Source organism: Nicotiana sylvestris, chromosome 12 (genome assembly GCF_000393655.2).
Source record: "Nicotiana sylvestris chromosome 12, ASM39365v2, whole genome shotgun sequence".
Classification (NCBI taxonomy): domain Eukaryota; kingdom Viridiplantae; phylum Streptophyta; class Magnoliopsida; order Solanales; family Solanaceae; genus Nicotiana; species Nicotiana sylvestris.
This window is the reverse complement of record NC_091068.1, coordinates 166,390,544-166,412,843: the sequence shown is the minus strand read 5'-3', so window position 1 is coordinate 166,412,843 and position 22,300 is coordinate 166,390,544. Positions and strand designations below refer to the sequence as shown.

The 22,300-nt window shown below is 38.4% G+C and overlaps 1 protein-coding gene across 1 annotated transcript; it reads right to left on the bottom strand.

The window, feature by feature from the left end:
* Positions 1-2,323: 2,323 nt before the first annotated feature.
* Positions 2,324-10,286, bottom strand: LOC104243101 (probable ADP-ribosylation factor GTPase-activating protein AGD14). The gene is made up of 13 exons (XM_009798254.2): positions 10,013-10,286; positions 8,656-8,717; positions 7,830-7,917; positions 7,670-7,731; positions 7,479-7,575; positions 6,923-7,330; positions 5,113-6,003; positions 4,834-4,959; positions 4,646-4,759; positions 4,452-4,538; positions 3,539-3,674; positions 3,417-3,459; positions 2,324-2,541 (listed from the first exon to the last, which is right to left on the bottom strand). Exons 1-13 carry the CDS (start codon positions 10,106-10,108, stop codon positions 2,487-2,489), a joined length of 2,265 nt encoding a protein of 754 aa, XP_009796556.1. The 5' UTR covers positions 10,109-10,286; the 3' UTR covers positions 2,324-2,486.
* Between the last annotated feature and the right edge of the window lie 12,014 nt (positions 10,287-22,300).

Genomic DNA, 22,300 nt, shown 5'->3' with positions numbered 1-22,300 from the left:
CGCAGCTGGAGCTGACTGAGGACATGACGGTAGATAGGAGGGTATAGAGGTTGAAGATTAGGAGAGAAGACTAATAGGTAGTCGAACGTTTCTCTTTGCCTACTTAGTTCGCTAGCATTAGTGTTAGTATGATATCCTTTTATTCATCGGAAAAGGGTCAAAACTGCCCCTGGACTATTGGAGTTGGTACAATAATACCTCCCGTCCACCTATTTTGCAAAAATTACCCTCACCGTTATCTTTTCGGGTCAAGATTGCCCTTATGACTAACAGCCCTGTTAGGTAAAAAAAAAACTTGATTAAATTCCACGTGTCATCGTCCAATTGGCCAAACTTAAAACTCACATAAATTAAAATAAACCACCCACATTCTTAGACCCATAAACAAAAATACTTTTTCCTAGTCTATCCTTCTTCCTCTCCCTCTTCCGTTTCTTTCTCCTCTTTCTTTTCAAAAATATTCCAGCATCTAGAACTCTCATACACCCATTTTTTTCCTAAGCAAACAAAATTCTCTCTTATAGTTAATCACCTTCCTCTTCCTATTTCTTTCTCTATTAAATGTACACATCAATACTCCTATTTTTTTCATAGAAATACCATTCATATCAATTTTTCTTACTACACTTCACTGTTTCATACAATTAGCTCAATCAAGTGTTTATTACAGTCACATTCTCCAATAAATCGTATTCTCTCATTTTCTCAGGCATACGATTCAAATATTCCTCTTGATTTAACCGTCCCTTTTTTAAAATTAGCGGTGTTGATATTACTTGAAGAGCATCCTCGTACAATAGCTTAATTTATGGACATGATCGGATGTTCAGACTATGGTGAGCAAATGTAGAAGAAAAAAGTCAAGGTTCGAGCAGAGACCAAATAAAACTCTGGTATAATCGAAATTGGATGCGGAGTTGTCAGGAAATATACAACGAAAAATATTGCAAATGTTCAATGACCATTATCATTGACACTTTGTTAGTGTTCATATATTCGGGTAAAAGTTGTATGACGTAAAGTATTGGTGACTAAAAATTTTGGTTGTTTGAAAATAAAACATTAATGGTGTTTGTAGTGATTATTCAAATAGAGTGCAAGGTCAAAAAAAGGATGAGAAGAAGAAGAAGAAGAAGAAGAAGAAGAAGAAGAAGAAGAAGAAGAAGAAGAAGAAGAAGAAGAAGAAGAAGAAGAAGAAGAAGAAGAATATGAACGCACACACGCTAGAGGGGGAGAGGGGTGGGGTGGAGGGGGTAGAGATTTTTGAGACGGGAGGGGGGGGTATTATTGTACCAACTCCAATAGTCTAGGGACAGGTTTGACCCTTTTTCGTTATTTAAATTTAGGTGAGTTTTAAGTTAGGCCAATAGGACGATGACACGTGGAAATTAATTAAGTTTTTTTTTTATCTAACAAGGCTGCTAGTCGTAAGGGCAGTCTTGAGCCGAAAAGATAATGGTGAGGGTAATTTTTGCAAAATAGGTGGACGGAGGATATTATTGTACCAACTCTAATGGTCTAGGGGCAGGTTTGGCCCTTTTCCGTTTATTCATAGATTGATATTACTACCTAAAGTTTAACTGTTTTCTTGGCTTCGGTCTTATTTTTATCTTCTTGCTATTCCTACTTGTTGCCATTACTTTTTCATCCGTTCTCCAGCTGAGGATCTATCGGAAACAGCTCTCTCTGTCCTTCCAAGGTAGGGGTAAGGTTGCGTACATCTTACCCTCCCCATACCCCACTTGTGGGAAATTACTAGGTATGTGTTGTTATTATTGTTATGAAAAACTTAACTAGTCATTTTGAATCCATCGTTATATGAGTTATTTCATATTTCAGCATCTTAGAGAAGTTACCTACCCCAAAACGAAAATCGAAAATATAGTGATTTACCTAAACGTTTAAACTATATTAAGCGTAAAAGGAAGATGGAGGCTTAGGAATTAAAATATTTCTTTCATCATAAAAGTTACGTAGTTAAGTGGCGCTGAAGGTACAATGAGGAAACTAATTGGCTTATGGAACAATGTTTTTAATGCTAAATTTGGAAAATTAAAAAAAAATGATCGTCGATGTTTTGTTTTTAACTTAATAAGCCACTGGCTGAATACATTGCCTGATCTCAAAGCTAGCAACTAAAGCAATACCAAAGATAAACAACTGAGGGGGCTGACAAGGAAAGAATAGAGAGTCATTTGCTGCATCTTCACCAAAGTAGCGAACAAAGATGCTCTCAAACCATTTCAGACACAAAATTTTCGTTATAATCACATCAACTATAGGACTACATATAGTATCAGAACACACCATAGGGCTCGACAAGAAAGAGAAACTGCCAACCTGCCTTTGAAATTTGGTAATTTTCTGCAGAGTTATCTCATATTTTGAACAATATAAACATGGCCGGAACATGAAAATACATAGGACCAAAAGTTGAAAGAATAACCTAGCTGACTCCACAACTAGTTGAATACATGAATACAATCTTATGCAAATGGATTTCCACCAATAGGTGCAACGGGCCCATGTGTAGAGACATTCCTGCACAAGGAACAATTCAGTTAAAACTTCAATCTTTAAAACGAGGACCGGTGCCATCCAGAACTGCAGCACAAGAAAGCAAACAACTTCAAGATGCTTGAAACTATATCCAATATGCATATCAGTATCACAAGAACTTGCATTAGTGGCAATGAGATAATGCTATTGAAGCATTCTTGATGTAGACTGCTCATATAAGGATCTCTTTTTAATCTTTCAAAACAACGAATAAGTCCACACTCATTGAATAAGCAGCAAGGCTTCTTTTTTTTTTTTTTTGTAAACTTCATCTGAGAAACAAAACCAAGAAATTGAGTTCATTTCTTTAAGCAACCGAGAGATGTCTTGTCTTAAATAATGGGTGACTGCTGTGGCACTATTTGACTCCTTCCATGCCAACATTGAGAAAGAAGATGCTTTGGCAACTCATTTAAGTGCAGCTCAACTAAGTTTCTGCTTAACGTGCCAGCCTTAAAATTAAAGACTTGCAAAAATAACAGTGTGTGAGCCCACTCATTGAGTGGCTCTCAAAGATTAGCTAAAAAAAATTTAATCTAAAACAGCTGCCTCTTTGAATGGTATTTGATAGGATTAGCCAAATAGACTAACTAACAATGGTATTTTTCTCATCCCCACCAGAGAACAGATGTCAGCTAATCCCTAAACAACCACTTGCGATAAGAACAAATCAAAATGAAGTGGAAAGCTTGTCAAAGTCAAAACATGCTCAAGCATCTTCATAGTAGTAGAGAACTTGTGCATTAAGTTATCTTTAAGCAAGTAGAGAACTAATATTCCTGTTAAAAATAAGATCTCATGAGAATAATTCTGGAGAAGTTTAAAACACAAAAATGGACAAAAGTAGAATGACTCACGATATTGTATTGCCAGCTGGTTGTGAGGAAACGAACAATGTCCCTACAGAGAGAATACGTCTTTTGAGAGGCTGAAAATTTGTCAAAAAAGAGGATCCTTTGGAAAAGTAAACATCACGTACCTTGCTGTACACTAGGAACATAAGCTGTTGCTGGGTTCTGCGGGAACCAAGATTCGGTCACATCACCAACAAAAGAAGTTGGCATCTCGCCACTTGGCAATGCAGCTTGTAATGAGCTTATGTCCCAGTACTGAGGCTGGCATAAGTCACTTTCACATTAGAATGCACCAAAGCAACAAACTTTTAGGAAGTCAAGATTCAGTAAACACTCATGTATGTTAAAAGCATCACATCAGCTTGTAATGAGCTCATGTCCCAGCACTGAGGCTGGCATAAGTCACTTTCACATTAGAATGCACCAAAGCAATAAACTTTTAGGAAGTCAAGATTCAGTAAACACTGATGTATGTTAAGAGTATCACATTGCTTGACGGTACAGGTTATTGTTGCCTTACAGGTTTTGGACAATCCTCATGAGATAATTTTCAGGTTTGAATCGGGCTCAAGGTCTATTTTCTTTACATGGTATCAGAGTCAGATTATCCTTGTTGTTTGTTTCTCAATGTTGGGCTATTATGTTGCTCACACTCCAAATGTCCAGCCCTAAACTTGTGGGGGTAAAGGGAGGACGTGTTAAGAGTCCACATTGGTCTCCTTATGTGTTCTTGGATAATCCTCACCTCATGAGCTAGATTTTGGGGTTGAGTAAGCCCGACACTAGTTCTATTTTCTTTACAATGTCTCCCAAAATTTAGCCTAGATTTCTAGCGTAAATATCATATAGAACAACGTATGAAACCCCCTTTAGTACAATAAAGGCTGCAATTGACCCCTAAAAGTTCTTTTTTCTTGGAGGGAAGTGCTGTCAAGGGAGATTTCTCTTAACATGGACGAAGTTCGAAGGACCAAAAACAAAACATCAAATTCTCTCACTATATTTTCAGAAAATAATATAATGAAAAATGTGATATACCATATTGCTGCATTCCATGTCAGCATCGTAAGGAAAATCAAATGGGTTGTTGGACTTCTGCTCATTTGCATGTGAATGCACTCCTGTCTGTTAACAAGAACCTTATGTCAAAGAAGCAGGAAACAATGTACAGATATCCAGATGTTTAAAAGGAGTGGCCACACAGAACGGGGCAGGGGAGTGAATTAACTGACCGCTACAGGAAGAATGGACAATCCAGAGGATGAGGCACTGACATATGATGACAAACTAGGAATAGGATATCCACTATCCAGCACAGCTCTTTGAGTTTGACCCACAGCTGCATTCTGCAGAATAGAAGTCTTTAAAAGAAGAGGAAAAGAGCAAAAACATAAATTAACCACATTAGGAAAATAGTTACCTCTGCTCCTCTTAAGCCCATATACTGATCATCAACTAAATCATGGTTCATCACAACTTGTTCCTTGCTACTAGGCACACTCTTGAGAGCTAAGTGGTCAGTAGAAACTTCAAAAGCATTCCACAACTGACAAAAGACATCAAATATTATCTGACCTCATAAATTAAAGGGTTTCAGATAAATAAAGTTAAAGTTAAGCAGAAGGTAGAAGTCGGCAAGAGATGATTTTCAACTGAAATTCTTTATACCACTTCCCAAACTCAAAAATACTACACTTACGGCAGTGTTTCTGCCACTTGGAGTTGCTTCAACATTCTGCACACCTCCATGAAATGAAGCAGGCATTGACAAATTTAGTGCACAAGCAGTAGAGTCTCTAACGGATGGTCCATGAGGAGCAGATCCTACCGGTGATGGCCATTGCATGACAGAGAAAGTTGGGTCCAAATTCGGTTGAGAATCACCCTCCAATTGAATCTTGTTGGAGGTAAAGTTATTACTACCAGTGAGTGCGATGTGCTGAGGCATATCAAATGTTGCCCATCCATCATTTCTCTCTGGAACCACATCCAAGGTATTCTTAGTGGATGTTACACCCGATTGCTGCTGTGTCTTATTGGGTAAAAAGTCAAAAGAATTATGACCATAAGCAGGTGTTGGTGTCAGGGTGAACTGTTCCATGCCTGTTGTTGCTGCGTGCTGTGGCATATCAAATGTTGCCCATCCTTCATTTTTGGAAGTGACTTCACATGATGGTTTTTCATCAGCACTTGCAGCTGACGGCAGGTTTGGAACCTCTGAGAATATGTCCAAAGATGAAGGTGGCAGAGTGCGGGATGGTTGATGTGAATTACCAATTTGACCAGTAGAAACAGATGGCTGAAATAGATCCATGGAGGCATTTGGTAATGATACTGGCAACTGAGACTTCGTTGAAACTGTAGGAGGAGCGGGTTGAGGAACCGAGGGAGAATTGAACAGATCCGGGGCATCTGAATTTCCGAGTGCCGATGATCGTGGCAAAGAGGGGAAAGTTGACAATTTACTAGAGCGGATCTCAATTGTTTGCTTCGATTCTGAAGTAGCATCCCCTAAACCAACAGAATTTACTGACTTGAATGACAAGGAATTGCTATCAAACGATTCAAAACTTCCAGAAGATGCAGTTCTCTGGATTTAACAAATACCATCATGTCAATTTCACAAGAAAATGCTGCAGTAAAAAGGACAAAGAGTCTTTTCTATAAGTCAAGTAGGAAGAAATCCAAGTTCAAATTGCAGGATCATAGTATCCAAATAACGTTTCCTTGATCATGAATTTAACAGTATGCCCCTTCTTCCACAAACCATCAATTAGGAAAAATGTTATTCCATGCCAATTAATAAATGAATGTTTCCAAGCAAGCTACCTTCATTTCAATAAATTTGTTGAGCCAATATCATGCTCGATGATTATCTTCCATTATGCATCACAATCGAGAACAAAAAGCTGTTTTGTAGAAAAAATAAATAACATAACAGAATAGAGCAATACCAGAAGATGTGTGGTACTATTACTATCCCAACCTCGTTAAAAGCTTCAGTACGAATGTCACTTTCAACTCACAAGTAGAGGAGTGTCATGCCCTCACATATTCTTCTTGCTTTTTTATGCAAAATGGCTTCTTTTCCATTTTCTCGTAACCTCTGGCACCATTTCTACTTAAAAATCAATCTAGTTATAATATGCTGAGATAGAAATGCTAAAACTCTCTATATTCTGCCCACATGTTTTGCCAAGTTTCATTTGTAGTTCATTGACAACCAGGGGTCCTTCACATTTAACTTGGAAAACCATGTAATCATGCACATTTATAAATGCAACTATGCAAGAACTAAATCAGAAAGAGGAGAATAAATTCTTAACAGCATATTCTGACAAATAACAATCCTATAACCAGGAACTCAACCAGAAAGAGGAGAAAAAGAGTTGCTTAACAGTATATTCTGATTAATGCAAACACCTCTAAACCAGCGCCGAATACACCCAACAATGAATAACCGAGTAATTTGAAGTTCAACAGAGGTAAATCAGTAATATATACATGACCTGTGCCCGTGACATTCTTCCAGCATCTTTCTTGGCATGCCGTACATCTTCGTAGGAAATATCCCTTGAGGTGTCACTAAGGGGACTTCCCATGCCTCTCTGAAAGCTAGGGGACTGTGCTTCAGACCTGAATGGATCACCTCCACTAGACACAGAGTAATCTGAAGCTCTGAGATTAGATCTTTCATTAGCAAACCTATCCTCATACATATGATCACTTAAACGACTAGGACTCAAGAAACTTGACACCTTTCCTTCAAGTCCTCGATCTGATCCAGGCTTTCTAGAGAGCACTGGAGCATGTTTCCCGTAACGTCGCTCTTCATACTGAAAGTCATATGGTGGACTTTGAGAATAGGAATGATAAGAACTTGCTCTTCTCATCTCATCTTCGTGGCTTCTCAAGTTCTGGCAATTCAATGCATATTAGGCACATTAGTCTGGACCCACAACTAATTTGATTATTATGACTAAATCATAGCAAGAAGTTTCAATAAACATTTTAGTCTGAACTCTAAAGTACTCCATAGGCAAAATACTGGTCCAGGTATAGTACCTGAGTATCTCTAGGGGGTTTGTCAGAGGATTGTGCCCCAGCATATCTTTTCTCAACATAGACGTTCTTTATAAAATCCCTAACTTTATCAACATTGCTGACGAGAAAAGAAAGTTAGGATTTTGTATCTTGAATTTGTACATTCACCTGGAACCTGGTAATCTACTAACAGTAACCTGCAAATCTTATACCTGTTATTAGGAAGCCACTGTCTTTGAGGGTCCCAATTTGTTAAATATATCTCTCTCGCACGCTGAGTCAAGACAGAATGAGAGAATCTTAATTTCAAATTGAAAAGAATCAGCAATTATTTTACTTGATTTTTTTTATTGGTAAAGAGAATATTTGTACCTGATTACCACCCTTTTGAAGAGCTTCCACCTCTTGGGAAGTAAACTTAGACATGGAAACTGACTTCACACGGTGAGTAAACTCACGACTGCAAAATGAATAAGATGAATACATTTTAACTTTCATGTCCTGATGTTCAGGAATTCAAGCTCGGTAACATCAGAAAACATCACAATCAGATACGAGGGGAACTTAAAACTTAATTTACCACTGTGTTTTATTGGACGATGATTAGACAATAAATTCAGATGAACATCTTGTTGGATGCTCACATGTTAGTTAAAAATTAACACAGGAATGAACATTTTTCCCTGGATAGGGGCATGCAGTCAATTGACCCTACAAACTGAGGACATGACCTATTAAACTGATAGCCTAAATTTCAGATAAGATATGAAGCTTCATACAATTTCATGTCACAAAGCGCGAAACCAAATTTCAGAAAAATAGTCCAGATTTCAGACAGATTGGTTCCTGAAGAAGCTACAATTAGCTACTTAGCTGCATCCACAACAGGTCAGGTTTTGGCCAAGAGAATGTAAGCACCACAATTAGAAGTGCAAATGAATTTTAAAATTCGGAACAAAAGAACCCCTCGTGAATGACCCCAGCAGCTTGTATTTCCATACTTTATTTCTGCACTAAGCTGAAAGTCCATACACGTAAAGAGGAACGAGAACTCTTCCCCCCCCCCCACCCAAAAAAAAAAAATCAACCACTAGGCTCGTTAGTAAGGTTTCAAACTCAAGGAAGAGCAGTTAGTCTCGTAGCTCAAACCAAGTTCCCAAAAACATATTGCAATTAAAAGATATAAGAGCACACTTACTGTATTCCGCTGCATGTCATGCAGACAAAGGTCCAAAAGTTGGTGCACACATACTGGGGACCCTGCACATCATAATTGATGCAATGATTGATTCATTCAGAATGAAAATGAGCCAAAACTATTAACTAAAATAGCGAACAGAGAATAGCCAGATCCGGGACATTAGCTTTCTGCTGTTCATCTCAGGGAACTACTCCCTCCGGTTCTTTTTTTCTGGTCACTTTACCCAAAAAGTTTGTCGCAAAATATTTGTTTCGGAAACCAAGGAGGCATTACGTTTTTCAACTCCACCCATACTTCTCCAAGAAGGCATATAGACATTAAGTACTCACTTAAGAAAGAGATAAGGGTAACTAAGTCAAATACCCCTTATAACTAATATTATCAAATGGTTTTCTTAATATGAGTGACAAAACTTTAAAAGATAGATAGAAATGAAATGGCCGGAGGAGTAATTCGTTTCAGTTCCCTGTTTATGTTATAGGAGCTCATTTCACTACGTAAATACATATGAAGCAAATAGTAAGAGAATAATTTGTAAGAGCCAAACAACATTGATGCATATGTACATATATACCAGGAAAATAGAAAATTGGCAAGACTGCATCCAAAATCATCTCGACATGCAAATCCAAAATATCAATCATCGTACAACCCATTCCCAAATTAGTTGGGGTTGACTATATGAACTCTGTATACATTCTACTCTAGTTAGATCCATTTCATTCCAATACTAAAAATTCATCCTTTATGAGAAATTCAGGGTTCTCAAAAGTCAAAACTAAAGGTCCTGTTAATTTTACACTTATCCTTACCCTATCAACGTCCAGTTCATTCCTGTACTAAAAGTTTGCCTTTTAAGACAAAGTAGAGGTTCTCAAAGCTAGAAGTTCTCCTTAATCTCACTGATCCTACCGAAACTTGATCTTCTGAATAATCTCACACATATCCTACCCTATTTACGTACATTTCATCCCAACACCGAAATTGCAACGAGTCCTATCCACGTCTATTTCTTTCCAATACTTAAAAGTTCAAATTGGAGGTTCTCTTAAATATCACTACCTTATTAGCGTCCATTTCATTCCAATACTAAAAGTTTGTATTTTTATCCAGTTCATATCCATTTCATGCCAATCTTTTCAGACAAATTACCGGTACCCTAACCTAGAGATGTTTTAACTCGCAGCCCTATCCCTGTCTGAATATACAAGTCTGTAACCACAACAAATAAATAAAAAGACCATAATGTAAGTGTAACAACAACATTTAACTCACAACAAGCCAAAATAAAAAATAAAAAAATTAAAATTGGAAATTACAATAATGATTGATAGATGAATAGAATAAAACGCACCAAGCTGTTGCAGTTAATGCATCTGCGATTGGGAGGGAGCTTCATTAGCCCTCTTATTATCTTCTCATTCCTCTCTTCTTCTCTCCTGCTACTCATCGCTTGTATCTTGCCAGAATCCCCCCAAAATCGACAACAAAGTGCAAAACAATTTGGGGAAAATTGACAAGAAAACACCTAGGGTTTTAGGATTTTTTTTGAATTTTGTGAACGAGGAATGAAGAGAGAGGCTCGAATCAGCTCGCTCTCTCTCTCTCTTCCTTTCTCTCTCTCCTTCAGATTTCAACTTGACGTTCTTTTTGCACTCTTATTTCAAATTCCAATCATTAGTATGTATTAGTTTTTAGAGTAATTAACTTTATCCTATCAGAATATTTACGATGTATGTATAAATAAAACATTCGTCAAATAATTATAATTTTTAGAAAGCTTACACACCTCGCGGATTGGCAAAAAATAATTACATTCGTCAACAAAATATACAAGAAATAATATATGTTATATATATATATATATATATATATATATATATATATATATATATATGGAATCTTATACAATATTTGAAACTTATTTATCAAAATTATTCTAATTTTGTATATTAACCGCCTCAAATAAGGATTACTTATAAATTATATACATTCCACCTTAAAATACTCCTAATCCATTATTAATGCCTTAAATTCCCTGATCATGAAGGAATATAGGCTCACGCGTTTCCAATCCTGATCAACTATATTTTTTTAAAAGAAAAAAAAAAGAAAGCAAACAGATGGGAGAGTATAAAATAAGCAATATTTCTAAGCAAATGTACACCCTAACTGTTCTTTCTTTAAAATCTTTTTTGTAGAAAAGCATATTGTCTGGATTTTGGAAACAAAAGAAGAAAGAAAACTGCTTCAGCCAGTGCAATGAACATGTAGTTGTATGAGTCAAAATCAAATCAGAGAAATTCGATATGCGGAGACAATTGGTCGAGATCGGGCAGTGATCAATAAGGCCGAGGTCGGGCAGAGATCAATAAGGCCGAGTTCAGACAGAGATCAATAAGGCTGAGGTCGGGCAGAGATCAATAGGGCCGAGGTCGGACAGAGATCAATATGGTCGAGGTCGGACAAAGATCAATAAGACCTAGGTCGGGCAGTGATCAATAAGGTCGAGGTCGGGTAGAGATCAATAAGGCTGAGGTCGAGCAGAGATCAATAAGGCCGAGGTCGGGCAGAGATCAATAAGGCCGAGGTCGGGCAGTGATGATAGATGTAACAGCTCGTTTGCTTTGGAACCCTCAAAGAGAATATTCTACTGGATATTTCCTCTAATTGTACTTTTTAAGGATTTTCTAGGGATACCCCTTATAAATAGGAAGAGATGACTTCCCAAAAGGGGGACTCTCTCTCTCTCTAGAAAAGAGAAAAAAGACATCTCTCTAAAGATTAGAGGATATGTGATCTCATACCTCCATCATACCCAACAAGGGTCCTAAGATTTTGTATTTGTCTATCATTCATCTTTATCAAATGAATGAGTATCCTTCTCACTCAAGATTGGGCGACTATTTTTCTTTATTTACATTTTATTGTCATTTAATGTTACTTAATGCATCTTTCTTCATGTTATTAATTCTGGCCATAATCACTGTCAGCATTTATACTCAGTTATGTTTTTCTATTCATATTATTCATCTCAAATCTAGAATTAATTATTCTTAACTAGGATTTACCCTATATCTTTTTATTTAATTAGTTTAACAAAAAAGATCTCATACTTTTCTGGTCAAACAGTAGCAATGTTAAGATGCAGACAAGTGAAGCTGGAAACATTTCAATAATTTCTCTAATGATTTTGACGAAAATCTCATCTCATTAGAATATAGTTTGATATCTTCTATCACTTATCCATAAATAAAATACATACATTATATTATTGTCACGACCCTAAATCGGACCCGGTCATGATGGCGCCTATCGTGAAATAAGGTCAGCTGACACAAACTCCCAATATCAATTAAATAGTTATAATAATTCAATTTAAGTCATTAATATGTTATAATCCCAAAATAAAGAGTGAAATAGAACAATTGTGGAAAACAACACAGCCCGATATCGGGGTGTCACCAGTCATGAGCATCTAAACATCCGTCTAAGAGTATGAAAAAGGACTACACAGTCTATTACAGAGCTAGTACAAAGGAAAATAAGGATAGGAGGGAGAAGCACTGAGCTGCGAACGCCGAGCAACTACCTAGTGAACTCTGAACAGCCTATTGGAAGCAATCAGCCCTCGCTAGCATGACCAGAGACTCTTAGATCTGCATATAGGGTGCAGGGAGTAATGTTAGTACGTCAACTCAGTAAGTAATAAAAGCAAAGGCAGCTGAGTGATAAGAAAACACGTAAAACACAATAAAATGCTACGACGAGGTAGAATAAAATCATATTAATGCAATAAGACAGTAAAATCTCGTAGAAACACCTTAGTTCAGTAAAAACCTTTTTAAACATCTTTTCGCAGTTCAACGAGTGAATGAAAACAGGGAGAAAAGATAGAAAACATAAATCAGCCTTTCGGGTAAAATACCAACAGAACTAGCCCCTCGGGCTATCTCACAATTACTCGTATCGGCCCCTCAGGCAATAACATGGAACAACATTAGCCCCTCGGGCTAGAACACATCTCATACTGGGTACCCGCGCTCACTAGGGGTGTACAGACTCCGGGAGGGGCCTCTTACGGCCCAAGCGCAATAACAGGCCATCTCGTGGCATAATCAAACAGGCTCTCAACCTCCTATCAAGCCACCTTGTGGCGTAACAACTCAGGCCCTCGGCCTCATAATCATGAGTCAGTATAATACTATTGCGATGCGCAGCCCGATCCCATAGTATCCTAACAGCACAGGCCCTCGGCCTTACTCAGTCAGAATCTCACAAGCCACACGGACAACAGTAAAACATGATGCCCAGCCCAAAATATCATTTAAATATAAAAAAGAGTAAAGATGGACAGTAGAATATAGCATGACTGAGTACCAATACGAAGTCAAAATAGTGAGAAATAGTAGTAAAATCCCCTAAGGGTCCAAACAGTTAGCACGAGGCCCAAATATGACATTTAGCCCAAAACATGATGATAGCAAATAGTTTTCAATCAAATACGCAGTTAAACAGTCATACGGGACGAACTAAGTCACAATCCCCAATGGTGCACGATCTCACGCTCGTCATCTAGCGTGCACGTCACCTCAAAATAGCACAACGATGTGAAATTCGGGATTTCATACCCTCAGAACAGCATTTACAATCATTACTTACCTCTATCCAGTCCAAACTCTGGCCCGTGATGCCTTTGCCTCTCGCCTCGACCTCAACTCAGGTCGAATCTATCCAAAATCAGAATCATGACATCAAAATATGCCAAGGGAATGTAGCCCACGTGAAAATAATCAAATTACAATACAAATCCCGAAATTTACCAAACCCGATCCCTGGTCCCACGTCTCGAAATCTGATAAAAATTATATCAATAAACTCCTTATCCTCCCACGAGTTCATCCATATCAAAAGTACCAAAATCCGACCATAAATGACCCCTCAAATCCTTAATCAAAGGTCTTCAATCTCAAGCTCTAGTTTCTTCAATATTTACCCACCAATTTCCATAAATATCAAGCCTAATCAATGAAATAACACCATTGTTGATACTCAATTTTCCCCAAAATATTTTAAAATTACATATATACCTGCAAAATCATGCATTAACAGGAATTCGAATTTTTCTATAAGTTTCCTATATTTTTGTTAATTTATCTAACATTTTATTCCCAATAAATAATTACAAAATGACATTACAAATGATTTCAAAAGTATCTCTTGATTTAATTTATTATTTATGGTCCTATTTAAACCAAATTATCTCATAATTAGCCAAATTGGCATCTTTTGGCTATAATTGCAATAACTTTGCAATTATAGCCCAATCATATGATTTTATACTATTTTTTGACCAGAAATTAAGCATTTATATTTTTAAATACTAAGTAATCATTTTTTAACTATTTTCTATGCATGAAATTCATTTGGTACGATTATCAACTATATTTATAAATTGTTTTATTTAATTTAATTGGGTATTTAACTAATAGCCTATTGCATTTCAATTCTAGCCTAAATCAAACCAGCCCCAAACCTAATTAAAACAGCCCAATACCTTAGGCCCAAACCTAAATCCTACCCGACCCAATCCCTGGTCCAATCTGGACCGTTGATCAATTCTAATCAACGGTCCGGATCCCCCATACCATAATTAACCTTAAGACTACCCCCCAAACCCTCATTCTCATCCCCTTATTTCCTCTCTTCACTCTGCCGTTACACTTTCTCATTCTCTCTCAATCTCTCTACACAACCATGGCTCCTATTCGCCGGTCGTTGGCTCGCCGGTATCAATGGTGGTTCCACCACCACCCCTAGCCTCCAGGGCCCCTCACATGGCGGATCCTTGCTACCTTGAGGCCCTCAAGGGAACTAGAAGATGGTTCACTCACCTCCCATGGTTTTTACGCCATTCTCAAGCCGTCCATGGCTGTCCGAGTATGATCTTTCTTTTTCTGGCTAGATCCATGGCTTCTAAGCCGGAATCTCTCCATATCTGGGTTATCTCTCTCTCAAACCCTGATTTTATCTCTTGACTTCTTAGATCTGTAACAGATCTAAGATTTTTTCTGAGTTATCTTTACTGTTTTCTTAAGAATCTCTCCAATTTTTTCAAAAAACGTCTTTTCATCTTCAAACTAGGGTTTCTTAACCCCTTTTCAATACGACTTTCCCTCTAGTTTTTTTTGGTATTATTCTATGATTCTTACTATGTTTAAACGGTTCTTTAAGTTTTTCCTAATTTATCATGTGGAAAACCTAACTATTTTGGTCTTAATCCTGGGTTCTGAGAACTGTCCTTGCTTATTTGTTCGTTTAATTTGCTCGCATGTTCGTTATTCATGAATATGTTCTATGTTTCTATGATTTTTACCCTATTATGCTCACTAGGGTTTCTGATTTTGCTTCTTCCGCCTATACTATGTTTATTGTGTTTATTAAAAGAGATTTGTGCTAATTCCTCTAGTCAGTACTATTTTTCTAGCTGAATTCCTGACTTTATGTGATTTTTACTCGACTATGCTTATTAGGGTTTATGATTTTGTTCCTTCTTGCCTATACCGTGAATATTTCGTTTATTTACAGCAATTTGTGTTAATTCCCCTTAATCATTACTACTCCTATTTGAATCCCTAATTTTCTGTAATTGATGCTCTTTATTAATCTCATGTGATGATTTCCTTACTGATTTTTCAACCTCTAAGATATTTTTTTGCCTTATTTTCGGTCGACTATGATGTCAATTGATTCTTAAGTACTTTCCTTAATTAGATTTTCTGAACCTAGCCTAATTACTTGTGCTATACTTACTATGCCTCAAAATATTTCCTTATGTGCTATGTTCCAGTCTTATGTGATCTCTTCCTTATTTGTCTTTATCGTTGGTAAATTACTCCCTTAATTAAAGAAGACTTGGCTGATTTTTTATTCTTAATTGATTTTGTAGTTCTATAATTGCTGGACAATTGATTCTTGCCTTATTGACCTGACTTTCAAACTATTATATATACCCTCTTCTCTTTTCATTACACACACGAACACATTAAGTTCAAAAACTCTCTCTCACACAAAAGAAAAACATTCTTCTGCTCTCTTTTCTCTGGTTACTTGCTATTGTTCTAAGTCAGCCGGCTGCAAGCCAACGCTGATTACTCTACTCTCTTGCCCCTCACTTTGTGTTTACTATCTTGTTTACTGGTATGTTCTGATTTCAATTCAAGTTTCAAAACAACATGTTTCTTTTCATCTTGTTCTAGCATGTTTGGTTCTATTGTTCAGCTTGCAGTGAATATGTTTGCTTCATCACTTCATCAGCATGCTTTTGAATGTCTCCCCTCCCTTAGACTCATCATGTTTATAAAATGTTATCCCCCTCCTAATATACCCCAATGTGGCCTTTCCTTACTTATGTTTCTCTGATTTCTGGCATGAACCTCTCTGTGCAAAATAGTTGGCTATCCTTAAGTTACATGATTGTGTGTTAAATCTGAAGTTCTCCAACCCCTTAGCATATTGCTGATTCTATACTTAAGTGCTCCTGCAACTGTGTGTTTACTTATGTGTCCCCAAATCCCACTACCCCTGCTTGTGGTTGCTGAACCTGCGTTGGTCCTATGTTTCTTGGTTATGTGTGAACCTGTTTTGGGTGTTGTGTTTGGACTGTTGTTTGTTACTCTATTCTCTTTTCAAAACTGTCCTATTGAACAACTCCCTCTATTGTTTTACAAAACTATCTCAAACAAGTCTCTTTTTCAAACTGTTGTCCTGCTTAAATCTTTTCAAAACTATGTCAAGCACTCTCACTCTACTCTTAGACCACTAAGTTCTGCCCCTTTTGTGTGAGCCTTGCCTTGGGGCCCTTGAGCTCCCTCTCAACTTGGACACATGAAAGTTGGCCTCTTCACACTGCACTTACTCTGTCTTAGCTATGAAATCTGGGTGTGAGCACTACCCGGGATCTATTGAGGTCCTTAGAGAACTCTGACACACCCGGATATGAGAAAAGGGTATGAAACAATCTTGGCATTTGAGGTTCTGGAAATCTGGGCATGTTTTCAGGCTCTCTATAGTGTAACTTCTTATTTTCTTTTCTTATGTAATTCATTTCAATGTTGGTCTGTAATAATCTGTTGTAAACGAATATTGGGGTTGGCTAGTGAAAAGGGGAGGGTAGTTATATATGTTATCAACATCAATGGGTAGAAACCATGCCTTAGGTTTACATTTCCTATATGCGCATTAGAATCCATGTGTAAAACCAACACATTCAAAGCATATCATGCATTAGATATCATGTTCTTAGGTATACTGTTTCAGCATTTTATTTAACATCATTTTACCACTTAGAAATCCTGTTTTAGGCTAAATAACAGCATCAACATAAAACTTTTGCTCCTGCACATCTTGAAATCATGTTGTAACTCTTTGCACATTTAGAAATCATGCTTTAGGAATTCTGCATATCTTGAAATCATTCTGCATTTTCATATGTGCATGTTAGATACCCTATTTTAGGATCTCGTTCACACTCGCTCAGTCACACCTAGCTAAACTACTGATGCATGAAAAGGACATAAAACAGTCTCATGTTTGATTATCCTGTTTAAGTGAAACTGGTCACAATCCCTGCATGTCTTTGCAACATTTAGAAAAACATGTTTTAGGTAAAGTAACTTCTAAACTGTTTTAATAATTCTGGTAACTGTTGCATATTATTTTACGCCTAGGCAAGCCTTATGTAATAAACTTTAAAATAAAACCAGAACCATCTTTGTGATTAATGTTTAACTGTTAGCATGTTTAAATCAGTAGGCAAGTCTGATTAGGACTTCCTATCTGAGTTATGTAATAAATCTGACTCTGCTGTTATCACTTAGATACTATGCTTAGGATCTGAATTTAGACCTTAATTGTGTATGAGTCATGTTGTTTATGTGTACTGTGTGTGGAGGTATATCTAAGCCTCTCATTTGTCTTCCATGCTCCCGTTAATTAAAGTCTTACTTGTTTATTATATGTCACCTTAGTATTTTACCTTTAAACTTGAGGGGCTGCCTAGAACCCTCTTTCTATAGGATATGAGTCCTAAATTCCTCCGGGACTGATAGGAATGGACGGGTAACAGCATGCAATAAGGGTCGAGACCAACCCTCGCTTTAATTACCTTCACGGGACGGGAAAGGGTAGATATGGATATGATGACCGGTGCGTTAATACCACGTGTAACCCCTCTTTGAGGAGTGTCATATCGGGTATTACATTGATGTGATCCATATTATAAACAAACCTAGGATACCCATTTATATTCATAAATATGGTTAGATTGTAATTCTTTTCAAAATCTTGCATTTCATTAGTTGTTTTTTTACACCTGTATATTTAAACTTAAATCCCATACTATTTGAGCTATACTTGTTTATTTGCTAATTGTACAAATTCACAAAAAACTGTTTGGCCGGGAACCACACTAGTGAATCCTGAGGGGTGCCTAACACCTTCCCCTTAGGATAATTTCAAGCCCTTACCCTGTCTCTGGTTACCAAACGTAGCTATAAATGAACCCTATAGGTGTCCTAACGCACCTTAAATAGTTAGGTGGCGACTCTTCAAAAATGCAAACCCCCTTTCCAAAAGGAGAGAGTTGTCCCAACCAAAATGTCATAAACCCGATTTCGCGAGAAAAAAGGGGCACGACAACCATAGGAACGAGTTTTATGTTCAAAAATCTTACCTCAATGAAGTTCCCTCTGATTCCCTCTTCAAAATCCCCCCAAAAGCTTCAAAATCGATTTAAAAATGGTAAAGAAAGGCTGAAAATCGCTAAGGATGAAATATATACTTTATGACCCAGGCTTCTCGCACCTATGGTCCCTAAACCGCATCTGCGGCCAAAGCACCGCATCTACAATTCTCACTTAAAACCCCCTTTCAGCATCTGCGACCAAATGACCGCACCTGCGCCATCGTAGGTGCGCTCAAATTTCCGCTTCTACGGTTCCAGCTGACCTCCCTCTTGACCGCTTCTGCGGCTTGCCTTCCACTTCTGCGGGCATCGCACCTGCGGCCTCTTAACCGCAGGTGCGGTTATGACAACAACAATAGACTTCAACTGCCAAACTCAACTCCAAAATCTCCCGTCAACCATCTGAAATCACCCCGAGGCCCCCAAGACCTCAACCAAAAGCACAGATAAGTCATATATCACTATACAAACTTATACCAATCTTCAAAACACCTCAAACAACATCGAATCAACCCAATAATATCGGATTCAAGCCTAAGGTTACAAAAATCTTCCAAATTTCGCTTTTGATCAAAAAGTCTATCAAACCACGTCCGAATGACTTGAAATTTTGCACACATATCCCAAATGACACAATGGACCTACTACAACTCCCAGAATTCCATTCCGACCCATATATCAAAATCTCACCTATCAACCGGAAAATGCCAAAATTCTAATTTCGCCAATTTAAGCCTAAATCTACTACGGACCTCCAAACACATTCCGATCACGCTCCTAAGTCCCAAATAACCTCCCAAAACTATCCGAACTATCAGAATTCACATTCAAGCCCTTTTTCACATAAGTCAACATCCAGTTGACTTTTCTAACTTAAGCTTACTCAAAAGAGACTAAGTGTCTCAAACCTTACAAAAACCTTTCCGAACCCGAGCCAACCAACCCGATAACACATAATACAGCTGAACAAGGCAATAAAAAGCAGAAATGGGGGAAACAGAGTGGTAACTCATGAAACGACTAGTCGGGTCGTTACATCCTCTCCCTCTTAAATAAACGTTCGTCCTCGAACAGGTCAAAAAACATACCTGAAGCCTTAAATAGGTGAGAATATCTGCTCCGTATCTCCTGCTTGGTCTCCCAGGTAGCCTCCTCCACAGGCCGACCTCTCCATTGCACTTTTACTGAAGCTATATCCTTTGACCTCAACTTTCGAACTTGACGCTCCAAAATAGCTACTGGCTCTACATCATAAGTCAAATCATCATCTAACTAAACCGTGCTTAAATCCAAAACATGAGACGGATCGACAATATACTTCCGGAGCATAGAAACATGAAATACCGAATGCACACTCGATAAGCTGGGTGGCAAAACAAGCTCATAAGCCACCTCCCCAATCCTCCGAAGCACCTCAAAAGGCCCAATGAACCTAGGACTCTATTTAACCTTTTTCCCAAATCTCATAACACCCTTCATGGGTGAAACCTTCAACAGAACCTTCTCACCAACCATGTAGGACACATCACGAACCTTTCTATTAGCATAACTTTTGTCTCGACTACGCTGTACAAAGCCTCTCCTAAATCACCTTCACCTTGTCTAAAGCATCTTGCACCAAGTCTATACCCAATAGCCTAGCCTCACCCAGCTCAAACCAACCAACTGGAGATCTACACCGTCTCCCATACAAAGCCTCATATGGATCCATTTGAATAATCGACTGGTAACTGTTGTTATAAGCAAACTCTGTAAGTGGTAGAAATTGATCCCATGACCCTCCAAAATCAATGACACAAGCGTGCACATGTCCTCCAATATCTGTATAGTGCGCTCGGACTGCCCGTCCATCTGAGGGTGAAAAGTTATGCTCAACTCAACCTGAGTACCCAACCCTCGCTGTACAGACCTCCAAAACTGTGAAGTAAACTGAGTGCCCTTATCTGAAATGATGGAAACTGGGACACCATGCAACGAACAATCTCTCGGATATAGATCTCTGCAAACCACTCTGAAGAATAGGTAGTACACACAGGAATGAAGTGCGCGGACTTGGTCAGCTGGTCTACAATCACCCAAATAGCATAGAACTTCTTCAAAGTCCATGGGAGCCCAACTACAAAGTCCATGGTGATCCGCTACCACTTCCACTCTAGAATATCTATCTGCTGAAGTAAGCCACCCGGTCTCTAATGCTCATATTTCACCTACTGACAATTGAGATACCGAGCTACAAATCTCACAATGTCCTTCTTCATTCTCCTCCACCAATAATACTGTCTCAGATCCTGATACATCTTCGCGGCAGCCGGATGAATGGAATACCGCGAGCTATGGGCCTTCTCCAAAATCAACTCCCAAAGTCCATCTACATTAGGCACACATATCTAGCCCTGCATCCATAATACCGCATCATCACCAAATGTCACATCTCTAGCGTCATCGCGCTGAACTCTGTCCTTAAGGACAAGCAAATGAGGTTCATCATACTAGCGCTCTCTGATGCGATCAAATAAGGAAGACCGAGAAATCACACAAGCCAATACCCGACTGGGCTCAAAAATATCTAACCTCACAAACCGATTGGCCAAGGCCTGAACATCAACTGCAAGAGGTCTCTCCCCAACTGGAATATATGTCAAACTCCCTATACTCACCACCTTCCTATTCAAGTTATCAGCTACCACATTGGCCCTCCCCAGATGATACAAAATAGTGATATTATAGTTCTTTAGCAGCTCTATCCATCTCCGTTGCCTCAAATTGAGATCCTTCTGCTTGAACAAATGTTGGAGGATACGATGATCAGTAAACACCTTACAAGACACACCATACAAATAATGCCTCCAAATCTTCAATGCGTGAACAATGGCAGCCAACTCCAAATCATGAACAGGGTAGTTCTTGTTATGGGGCTTCAACTGACGAGAAACATAAGCAATAACTCTACTCTCCTGCATCAATACACTCCCAATTACAACTCTCGAAGCATCACAATACACGGTATATGAACCTGAAGTTGATGGCAAAACTAACACTGGAGTTGTGGTCAAGGTAGTCTTTAGCTTCTGAAAGCTCTCCTCACACTCATCCGACCACCTGAATGGAGCACCCTTCTGAGTCAACTTGGTCAAGGGTGATGCGATAGATGAAAATCCCTGAACAAACCAGCGGTAATAACCCGCCAAACCAAGAAAACATTGGATCTCTATGGATGAGGATGGTCTGGGCCAACTCTGAACCGCCTCTATCTTCTTCGGATCAACTTAAATACCCTTGATGGACACCACATGCCATAAGAAAGCCACTGAACTGAGCCAAAACTCACACTTGGAGAACTTTGCATAAAGTGTCATGACCCTAAACCCGGACCCGGTCGTGATGGTGCCTCTCGTGAAGACAAGACCAGCCGACACTTACCCATTTCAGTTTAAGCAATTAAGAAATAAGAATTTAATTCTAAAGCATGATAAATAATCCAAAAGTAAGCAGTGACAATACAGAAAAATTTGCGGAATACAACCCAACACAGCCCAATACCGAGGTGTTACTAGTCATGAGCATCTATCAATCCCAACACAAGTCTGAAAAATCTATAAGCTATTACAAGTGACTGAAAAAGAGATAGAAATGAGATAAAGGGGGAGAAACACGGGACTGCAGACGCCAAGCAGCTACCTCGTGAACTCTGAAGTCTGTTGGGAGCTCTCAACTCATGCTAGCAGGATTAGCAACGCCTGAATCTGCATGCGAAGTGCAGGGAGTAAAGTAAGTACTCCAACTCAGTGAGTAATAATGATAAATAAAGACTGAAAGCAAGAAATCACGTCAGACACATTATAGGCTATACAGAAGCAGTATAAGCCAGTAAAAACATTGAAGCAGTGATAATGTGTA